Below are 11727 nucleotides of genomic sequence, written 5' to 3'. Positions count from 1 at the left end.
CTCAGAGATGGCAAGGGGGAATTGGACAGATCTCAGAATGTCCCTCAATCGGTCAGTGAAATTTGATGGATCGGTGGAGATTGGGATGTTCAAGTCAAGGACTACATCAATGTCCAGCAGTTCTGTGGTGAAGAACAGGAGAAAATCCATCACACAAGTATATCAACATCATACAGAACAATATACAGGAGACTGAGGATGTTTGCAAAACCTGCCTTTCTCTCAGTTACTCAGAGACTATTTGGACTAGACCAACCAAACTTTTTTATATTAAACTTAGATATATCTGCCAAATACCCAAACCATTTAAAGATGAAAGCTTATGCCATATCATTCACAATATTTATTTGAATGCAAGAATTCAGATGAGTGATGGTTGCAACATTTAAAAAAATACATAAAATTTTTACAAATTAACTTTTCTTTTTGGTCTTAATAAGCATTGTATTCTGAAAATATGCACTTCTTTACATTAATATTATAGTGTTATTTATTTATTTAGTAATATTTATGAAAGAACACTTATTGAGTGTTGTTTTGTGTGGAACATAGAACCTACCTTGAGTCAAAATAGGCACAATTTATTTATTTTATTGCTTATGATAAATACAACAGACAAATATTATAAGACCATGAGAGGCTGACAAAATAATTCCCCAAATAACTTGTTTGTTTTCTCTTATTCGTTAAAACGAGCAATTATTGTTGCATCTGTTGTGCTATGGGACAAAATTAGCTGCACATATATTTTGCCTATTTTGAACTAATACTGCTGTAAAACACTGTTGTGTGGTCCGTCTTGATTTGGCTGCTTAGCTTGGGGAGAGTTAAAATAACTTGTTGCAACCTTCCCCATCCTATCAGAACTTTATGTGCTATGTAGACACACTGACCTTGACACATGCTAACCATGTGACTTAGAAGTCAACAACACAATGATTCAAACTATTAATTCAAACTGATCAAAATGTTTCTCCTACCAAGAGTTGGGGGTGGACATCGAGTGATATCTGCGGAGAAACAATAGAGATGAAATCATTTCACCACATTTTTCCGCTCCAAAAACATCACACCTTCAATTCTAATTAACATCAGATCACTTTAGAAATGAACTGATATTCACCAGATAATTAAACACAATCCTAACCATGTTTATGTCGACACATGTAGCACAGTTGATAGCATCACTTTTAGTGTAACAACTCCACAATAGTAGGTCTTACTTGTGATTGGTTCACAGAACTGTCCATCAGTAGGAAGTCCATTTATGCAGTCACAGGTTTGTGTGGTGGCGTCACTGCACGCACCGTATTTGACACACTTGTCACATGACCAAGCAAAGTTCTCCTCACACTGACACTGCAGACCTCCAGTTGAGTTTGGGTAGCATCCTTTTAAAGAAATTTAAAAAAAAAAAAGTCAAGTCACTGTTTAAAAAACACACACTATTGATAAATAGCTCCAAATCAGCTGCACAAATTTTGTAAAGAAACAAACAAGTTCTTACCTGTGGTGAAATTTATGCCTGTTACATTTAAACTCTCAGAGATGGCAAGGGGGAATTGGACAGATCTCAGAATGTCCCTCAATAGGTCAGTGAAATTAGATGGGTCGATGGAGATTGGGATGTTCAAGTCAAGGACTACATCAATGTCCAGCAGCTCTGTGGTGAAGAACAGGAGAAAATCCATCACACAGGTATATCAACATCAAACAGAACACTTTTCACTGCTGACCTGAAACACATTGATCCAAGTGTTACCCATGAGCAGTGTCTGTTAAACTTTTTATGTAACTTTTGTTATGCTTGAATTGAGAGTATACACGGTCTCTATTGTGTATAAGCAAACATATGTATTTCAAAATCACTTAAATAGCTGTATTGCTACAACAGATACTCCAAGAGCTACGCAAGTTTTCATTGATTGTACAGTATCAGTCTTTAGAAACACACACACAGATTGTCATCTTTTACATTTCATGTCTCATACCATTTGGTGTTGCAGGTGATTGTGTTAAAAATAAAATAAAAACTCACAAAATAAATGTCACATTTATATTTTTTTCATAACAAATAAAGAACCTGTTGTACTTTATCCATGCAAAACAAAATCATTAATTTGATATACCAAGAGATGGCTCTGAAGACATGAAACGGAACAGTTGTGATCTTTTCCATCAACAAGTTTCAATATGTGCAGTCATCATGACATAAATTTACATACATGTCGATCTACTATGTAAACTTTCACTTTGATGAAAGTACTTTATTCATGCAAAGCACAGCAAGAGGTGTTCAGGACATCTCTTCGATCAAAAATGTGGTATGCACTAAACAAGGAAACCCGGTAGACAGCTGGTGTCTGCGTGTGACAGATTATTTTCTTCAAGTATGTACCGAAGCCAGCTATCTGATTAAATTTCACTGAGCAAATGCAAAAGAAAATGAGGAAGCATTTTCTTTCTGTTACAAGTGGTTCCTTGTTTTGTGACGCAGGAAAGTTACGACTAGAGAGAGCTCCAGAGAGAAGCTTGAGAGAGGAGATGTAAAACTACACTGAAATGGTTTGGATGGGGCCTTTAAAAATAGTCTTACATTCAAAATCTTATGCATGTCAGGTAAGATATATTCAACTCTGGTAAAAACAGTGGGGCAACAACGAAGAAAGGGTTGTACCTGTTGTGGCTTCAATGCTGGTAATATTAACAGTGTTGTCGATCCGTATAGGAAAAGAGAGTGTGCTCAAAATATTCCTGAGAAGGTCCACATCAGAGATGTTTATTACAGCTTCGACTACATAGTCAGAGGAATTTAAGGCAGCTGGGAAGACATGAAACAGACACACACACACACACACACACACACACACACACACACACACACACACACACACACACACACACACAGTGTCAATAGTCAGTATTGTATTGTTTGCTTTAATGAGCACAAAGCCATATCGATAGTTGACAGTAGGGACAAAAGGTAGTAGAGACTCACCCTCTCTTTTTTCTCTGGCATGAATGTGTGATGCTTTTGTACCCATCAAGTCCTGTAAACATTCATTTCCATCTATTAGTTCAGCCATTACAGTTTGTCCACACGGACCAAAAACTGTAAATAAAACTAATTATAAACTATAAAAACACTACTGACCAGTTATACTTACACTATACAATTCTGAGGTACTTGTACTTTATTATATATTATACCTCCACTCCTCCGCAATTCAGAGGAAAATATTCTAGTTACTCTACTACATTTATTTATCAGATATATGAGTTACTATTCAGATTAAGATTGTACATTAAAACACATATGATAACCTTATAATGTTTTAAGATTAAACTAGTTGCTCCAAAACTTTGTGGCTCGTGACGTCTTACAAAAAAGCAGCTGGGGAATCTTGTTACGTGCGTCAGTGAGTGAGTAACTATGAGTTGTTAGCAGTTCCACCAAAGACACATTTCCTGTCGAAATGTTTACAACTGTTCAAGGCTCAAATTATTCAATATTTCACAAAAAGATTTTGGAAAAAATAAACACAATTAAGTAAATAAATGAACTTGTGAGATTTATCTTGTGACTCTTTGGATACGGCCAGCACCCACTGGACTACAACTAGCACCACCTCAATCAGTTGTAACAGTAAATTTGTACGGATGCCTTGATGCATCAAGGTTAATAATTTGATAATGGTCCACTGGGCAATTTTTATGCAGAACAAGTACTTTAACTTTTGATGCTTTGGAATGTTTTTACATTGTGGTACTGGTGATTTTACTTAAAGGTTCCATATTTTACACTTTTCCTGTGTTTTATTTGAAGTGTTGATCCATATGAAGATATATTTGGGGTTTTAAGAACCAAAAATCATCTCAATGTAGTTTTACATCTCCTCTCTCAGGCTCCTTTATGAAGCTGTAGTCAGCAAGACAAGCAGAAGAGAGGAGGCTGTGAGCGTCTCTTCTGATTGGCTGACTTTTTTCTGAGTGACTGAGTAAAAATATAGCAGATTACAGGTAAAAAACTCAGAGAAGTCAATTCCTGCAAGGTTGGATGGTGGGTCCAGGTGTGCCGGGCTTGGGGCATGGCTGAGGACCGTGACTGTATAGTTGTGACATCATGAAGTTACAGAAGTCCTGATGGCTTGTTGTAAGGCTCAGTTTCTGAATACAGGCTGTGTGCATTTCTGTGTGGACTAAGCGCTTTGATACTTTCACAGTATTAATATAAAACCTAGACCTGCTTTATAATCAAAGAAAACATGGAAATCTACCTCTATACAAAAAAGGGCCTTTAAGTAAGGGATCTGAATACTTCCTGTTCATACTATAATACATTTTTTTGTTTAGTGATGTAGACAACTTAGACTCGTTGCAGTATTTCATGGAAAACAGCTACAATGTTGAGTGTTACTACTTAATTCTTATTATTAATAACAACAATTATTATTATTATTCTTACCTCTAAAAACACATTCAGAGACTGTCTGTATCCCTGATTCTCCAGACTGTAGAATATAGCTAGAAGAAAAATGATGTATCCTACTGCCTTTGGTAATGCCATCCCAACTAGAGAGAAAACACAGTCAACACAATGATTTCTCATTATTAAGCCAACCTGAAGAAATGTATACATTTATCTCTTGTGAATATAAACTGTGTTAAAGCTTGATGGTAGCACGATAGCTCAAAACTACAAGGTGTTTTGTAAGGTTATGCTGGTACACAAGTTTTGTGTGAAATACTACCAGGAAGCCAACATTTCAAAAGTGGCGTCCCTGTTTACTGGTATGAATACTTGCGGTTGTTCGACATGTTTGTTTGCATGCTGTGAATGATTATTGTTCAGCCTGTAAACATATTATCAAAAGCTAGGAATGTTCTAATACCAAGCTCCAATGCTGATTAAATATGTCACATTGAAAAACTGGATTTTGTTACCTCTAGACAAAGCCAGGCTAGCTGTTTCTCACAGTCCTTACGCTAAGCTAAACTAACCGTCTCCTGGCTCCATCTTTGCAGTTAGCATACAGACATAACTCTTGGCAAGTAAGAGTTGACTTAACTGTAAGTATTTGGGACAATCTTTCTGTCTCCCTCTCTTTCTGTGTGTGTCAACAGCAGCCACAGCAAAGCTTGCAGTATGTAAGCAAACATTCAGACATTACCAACCAAAAATCTAATTTTTTCTGAATAAAGTATGTTTTACAGAATATATAATGTCACCTTGACTGAATTGTATATAACTGTCAAAATGCTCCATGTTAGGTTTTTTTTTTATTCAAAGTAGCATATAAATCTCTTCCTTATCAAGAAGTGTTGGATCATTTTGTGTATTCGAGTGTACCACTTGTGCCAAATGAGCAAATATAAATGTGTGTGTGTCAATTTGGTTTTATTTATATTCTAAGAAACTTCAAAGGAACATATAGTTTTTCCTTCAGGTTCTTAAAATATGTGAAGGAGGCACTTATTAATCAACTATTTTGAAAAGAGTTATGAAAATTATGAGAAAAGATCCCATCATTACACAATACCCATAATAACAAGAAAGCCTGAGGGGAAAATTGACTGACAAAAAACTGTCATCGATTGAGTCAAGTTCAAGCTCATAGTTTTCTGTGTCTAATTTGCGCACTCAGTTGGGTGGAGGCAACATTCATTGTATTAAATGTAATGGCATAGAACAAAAGAAACAAAAGAGGATTCGCCGCAGGCAAACTGAAAGGGGAGTTATGATGAGCAGTAAGACACGCACACACATACTTGCTATTATAGCACTACCTGATTAATGCCCTGATGCCAAACCAGACCATTTTCTTACTCTAAATTCTACCTTGGCATGCAAGAAATAAAACTTTGAACCACTCTGCAATAATATAAAAAAAAAAAAAAAAAAAAAAAAAAAAAAAAAAAAACTGAAACATAAAATCCAATAACATAATGTTATATAATAATATTCGTATATCAGAATGTGGATATTACATTTTGGATGTCGCCCAAGCCTGTATGGAAAATTAAGTATGGCGAATTATACAAAGCCTATACTATGCAGCTTACATTATAATATCATGTATTAAAATCTGCTTTAGAAACTTACTTGTAAGGTTTGCACTTTTTGTTCTAACCCGATTTACTATCTCTTCCTTTAGTTTAAATTATATTGTTTACTTGTCTTTTTTCATGTGTTCTATGTTTTCTTTATATTCTATAACTATTTTATTACTTTTGTTCCTGTATGTATCTACTTATCAGCATCCTAACAAGTGTTCCATACTAAACAACCATTTAGGTTGTTTAGTATGGAGGACTTAAGGTTATGGAACAATTTGTTTAGGTTCACACACCAAAATTACATAGTCAGGTTTAGGAAAAGATTTTGGTTTGAATTAAAATAAATACTTCTTTAACGTTAGAGTATGTTTGTCGTCATGGTTACAATATTAAACACGCATTTAAGGATCATGGATTAGTTCCACACAACGTCCAACTGTGGTCTCATGTGCCCTAAAGTCCTGTGTTTTGTCAGTGAACCTCCCCTAACACGTCGTTCTATGTACTGCCTTACCTGACCTCCTCCTTTGCTCCCGTCATATCTACTACGACAGCTACAGGTCCCCTATTATACCACATATGCCGGTGTCAGTGTCTGAATTCATTACATACAAACAAACAAATATATATATATATATATATATATATATATATATACATATTCCTTTTATGAACAGCTTCATGCAAGTACGGTGTGCTTATGCTCTCACAAATGAATAATTTAGTTGGTGATTTTCCTGGGCTCCATTGTCAAGAAGAAAATAATCCAAACTATTCACCACTATTTGAGAATAGCCCTTTATTTAAGACAGTTCTAACTTGAAGACCAAAGCCAACTCCTAATTCAACTCCACTAAACTGAATCGAGTCAACACAGCAAAAAGAAGTGAAAGTCTTGTTTTCCCATCACTGAAGAGATACTTACAGATTAAAACTGTTAGGATTATTGTGAAGAATGAAGTTTATTTAAAGGCTGAATTCTACTCAAAATGCAAGCACCTGTAGTATTTATGAAGAAAATCAATTAAATTCAATTCCAGTTATTACTGTTAGCTCCCAGATGCTTTCATCTGATCAGTGAAATACATGGCAAGACTGTCTGAGCTACGGCAAAACGTAAGCAATCTCTGTAATACGCAGCATGCCACAATGCAGTTTGCCCAAAGGTATAACGAGTAATAACCACCTATATAAGATTAGATTGAAATGTGAAAATGCTAATTGTTAGTAATGTATTTACCTTTCATTGTCTTCTGGCTTCAAAAATGGCTCTTAACAGGAGGCACAATCATGTTACTGTGCGTCTCCAGGTACAGACAAATTATTAAACATGTAAGAAAACACATCGACTTCCTGGAATACTTTGTAACTCTGAGTCACACACCTGTCTGGCAAGTCAAGTGACCTGATGCTTGGCAGAAAGTGTAGATATGCAGGGCAGTGTGAGTGTGATGATTTTCATTGTCTATACAGATTTTCATCTGAAAGGTGAATGACAGGCAGGAAGGCATTTCAAATGTTAAAATCCCGTTCTTGTTCTCATGCTGTGCTGCTCATGATTATGTAAAAAAATAAATAGCGCATAATGCTGTGTGCTTTATTTATTTGTGTTATATACTCCCATAAACAAACTTGACACATGGTCACCAAGTTTTATATAGAAATGTATTTTTATTGTTTTATACTCTAAGCTCTTTATTCAGACGCTGTCGTCAGCTGTGTTAAGATTTGAGACGATTATATTTAGATCGATAAGAATTATAAATATAATGATATATGCTGCTCTGTCTTGTTTGTCTTGTTCCTGTTTTTTTATGCTGAGCTCAAAAAGAGTCCAACAAGTAATAGCTGCTGCTCGAGGCATCGCGGTTTAATAAAGCCCTTAGAAAGTTGCCAAATCATAATAAGGAATTAGTCACAAACAATCTAGGGCTGCGTCATCGTATTACGTTGAATTCTACATAAAAGGTCGAAGTAGACAGAGAGCTTTAACGTTTGCAGTGAGCCAAGTTACGAAACAAAACACAAAGACACTCTCCTATTCATGCAACAGCTTCAAAGAGGAGCTTAGGATTTTCTCATCATCTGAGCAGTGAGCATCAGTCAGCCACAGCTGTGACTTATGAATCCAAAAAAAAGGGACCTGTGTTTGTTGTGGCCTGTACAAAAGGTAGATTGACAGGTGAAGAGACAGAGGCCAGAATGAGACAGGAATGGTGGCAGTAGGGACAGTGTTTCCTTGACACCAAGATTACAGAAGATTGAACAACTATAGCTCTCAGGAGGTTTTCACACCACATCTATTCCCAGGACATAATCAGAAGAGTCCATTGCAGAATAAAATGTTATCTCTTGCAAAATAGATGCTCTCCTATTTATGCAACAGCTTTAAAGAGGAGCCTGGGATTTGTACAAAGACAAAGACACACCACATGGTGCTAAATGTCATTTAGCTTGTAATTACCTCTAATGAATAAATAAAGCTATACTTGAGAACAAAACAAAAGAGGTATGCGCTCTTCTAGAAATCAACAGCATTCGTTATTTGTCCCCTTTGCTACCAGACATGTCACATTTTGATCTGTCTGTACACATGATATTGCTTAAAAGATTGAGACTAAAGCTGCTTGTTCCAGGCAGAAAGTCCAAAAGTGTTCACATCAGCTGATGATCCATGTGGAAAAATGGAAGCAAAAAAGAAGCCATGTTCTAGTGTTCTTGTCTTGTGCAATAATGTAGTATTGTGCATATCATAAGAAAATAATTAAGATAAGGCAGCTGTTTCATTCTAGCATAACCCTGTTTGACTGCATAGTTTACATACCTGTCACTTGTTTGCATACTTTACTTTTTCTTTCACTTCTAATGTTACAACAGGAAAGGCCTTCAGGATGAGGACTGACTAAAAACATAAAGCTATCTCAGTGAATGTTGGCTGGTTTTTCTGTAGTGCAAACTGCCCCAAATCCAATAAAGAGCAAGTCAGAGCTGCTGACATTACCCTACACTCTGATCACTGTATGAATGGACAGTCAATGTTTGAATGAGGGGGTTTGCAAATGGTTAATTCACTTCCAACTCCACATTTAATAAGTGCATTTCGATCCATGTGCTTTTATGCTCTTTTGCAACTTTCACCTGAACAATCCTGAGTGCAAAAGTTTTTATGCTTAGCATAGGTGGAAAAATTGTAAGCAAATGCAATAAAGTGCAATGGAAACAGACTTAGTAAAAAAAAAATCACAAAGCACGTGACAAGGTGTATAAACATCTAAGAGATGTTCAAGAGAAATGGGAGGCACCTAAATTTCATGTGTTGTAGCAAAGGGTCTGGATACCATATCAATGTGATATTTCAGTTTTTCATTTCTAATAAATTTGCAAAAAATGTCCATAATTAGTGAGAAAAAGATGAATTTAAATGATTTTAGTATGAGGCTGTAACATAATAAAATGTGAAACAACTGTAGGGGTCTGAGTACTTTGTGAATGCACTGTATGTTGGTTTCTTTGAACCATGAAGGTAATGTCTCCCTAACCTTCACCAAGCAGTTTCACTTTCTTAAACTTCACCAGACGTGAACTGGGACTGACTGGGTCACATGGGGCAACTTCACTGTACTTCAAAGATTAAAACTTTCAGACATGTTGTTCTTCTGGACGCATCCAAATAGTTTACGATTTCCTGCTGATGGAAAACACCAGTGATATGATATTTGGATTTCCAATGATTAGTGATTAGTGACTACACAACACTTTATCATTATACTAATCTCTTTTTTTTTTTTTGAGTTTTCAGTAATCATATGAATATGGTGACTATAGGTCTTAACCTAGCAAGTCAAGGCCTATCATCCCACCCTATGAACATATACTACTGCACATATTGTATGCTACCAGTAGCTCACGCAAAAGTTCAGATAATATAGTCTGTACAAACCATGGATGCATAGTACAGACTTTAAGCAACAAAACTTAAATATACACTCCCGTCTCTCTCTTCAACACCAAATCATTATTTGTTAGCTGTCACTCAAATAAGTTACTATCAAGTTTGTTTATATCAGATATGTCGTAGGTGACATTCAGCGATAGCAACTCTTCTGATAACAGAACAGATATAAACTGAACTTTTCCAACAAACAGGAAATATGTTGCCATTGATACTTTGAGTTAAGCTGCAGGCTTCAACTTGAGCCCCATTTTTTTCTGTCCATGTTTGTTTTACATTATGGAAAATGAAGTATACTGAATTAACTATTTTAAATTCACTGATGAACTGACAACCATCACTGGATCACTGACTGAGGAGATTTTTTTCTCTCTCTGATTTCCAATCAGATTTATGAAGGTTTATTTGCAGTGTGTTATCATGTCTGTGTTTTCAGGTCTGACTGAATCATGACTCAGATTTTTGTCCGTCATCTTCAGATGTTTTTGGTACAAAATGTGAGTTTTGGATGTTGATATTTGATGACTTGTCAAATTATCTTATTCATATGATTTGTTTTTGAGGTCAGTTTGAGTGTTGTATATATATGTGAATAAATGTAGCCAGTAATGTAAGACACGAGGAGCTCTCAGCCCCATTTATTTTGTCAAAGAAGCTCTCATAGTAAAAGAAAAGGCTGGAGACCCCTGCTTCATACGTTCTAAAGCTGAGCCAGGGTTACCTTTTTCGCAAGATGACCCTCTGAGTCAAGACTACCCATTGTCAGTAAAGGATGATGATGCTTCAAGTGTGACATGATTTTAATTAGTGCCACTCTTCTCAGCTATTCTAGCTGTATTCTAGCTGCCACTCCTCTCAGCTATTCTAGCTGTAGAGGAGTGCCGCGGGGAAATCCACTAATCCACTAATTAAAATCATTATTTAGTGCCACGGGTGCTCAGCTCCGAGGCATCTATTAATATTCCTTCGGGCTTATTACTATTCTTCCGCCAAATTTTGCCGCGTAACTCGTCCCGCAGCTTTGAGAAAACCCCGGTAATATATACATCAAAACGTGCGTCTTGATCCCGAAAGAGGTGCTATGACTTTTGGTGTTATTAAGTTATTCCCAAAATACTGGGAATAAATAATGCATTGGGAATGCATTGGAATTTTCTTTAGAAACCCACAAAATTTCACCTTTTTTCTACAAAATTTCACCTTTTTTCTACAAAATTTCACCTTTTTTCTGAGTCACCCAGCTCTCTCATACCTGCACGCAGAAATGTAATTCAAACTATAAAACGGAGGAAAACTTCTGCTCCCTCAAAAAGACAGGAACTGTTTTTACATAACATGTAAACTTTTCAAACTGTGAGCACTCAAAGGAGGAGTGCAAATCACTTTTTCTTCAAAGTTAGAGTGACAGCGTCAGTTGGCTAGAGTGCGTGAAGCAGTAAAAAATAACCTTTATTTTTATTTTCAACTCGAGCTCACGGCCAAACCGTAAAAAGGAGACAAATAATTCTTTCTCAAAATGTAGACATAGTTGTTGGGATTTATAAAATCTAACTTTGACAGGCAGGTCCTGCACAAAATTTAAACGGGGGTGCCGAGTCCGGCAGCAATACCTGTCTCACTCTCATTGACACCTAATGTAATCGTCTTTTTTTTCAAAAGAATCTCACTCTGTCTTCGCACTGAGCTTACTCACTCATTTTAAGGAATATCTGAATAAA

General features: G+C 36.2%; 1 protein-coding gene across 1 annotated transcript in view; it reads right to left on the bottom strand.

Annotated features, from left to right (window-relative positions):
* Positions 1-11727, bottom strand: part of LOC147818636 (uncharacterized) — a gene marked incomplete at its 3' end in the record, with an annotated part of 33946 nt that continues 22219 nt past the window's right edge. Inside the window, exons 2-8 of the mRNA XM_087176311.1 lie at positions 4466-4572; positions 2999-3050; positions 2678-2821; positions 1508-1663; positions 1224-1391; positions 981-1010; positions 1-122 (exon numbers count right to left, since the gene is read on the bottom strand). Coding sequence (XP_087032437.1) covers positions 1-122; positions 981-1010; positions 1224-1391; positions 1508-1663; positions 2678-2821; positions 2999-3050; positions 4466-4572 — 779 coding nt within the window. The remainder of the gene's footprint in view (positions 123-980; positions 1011-1223; positions 1392-1507; positions 1664-2677; positions 2822-2998; positions 3051-4465; positions 4573-11727) is intronic.

This window comes from Seriola lalandi, unplaced genomic scaffold (genome assembly GCF_002814215.2).
Source record: "Seriola lalandi dorsalis isolate HSWRI2012SDOR001 ecotype SW California unplaced genomic scaffold, Sedor1 jcf7180002054544, whole genome shotgun sequence".
Taxonomy (NCBI): domain Eukaryota; kingdom Metazoa; phylum Chordata; class Actinopteri; order Carangiformes; family Carangidae; genus Seriola; species Seriola lalandi.
Note: the sequence above shows the minus strand (reverse complement) of the source record. Positions and strands in the feature narration are given on the sequence as shown.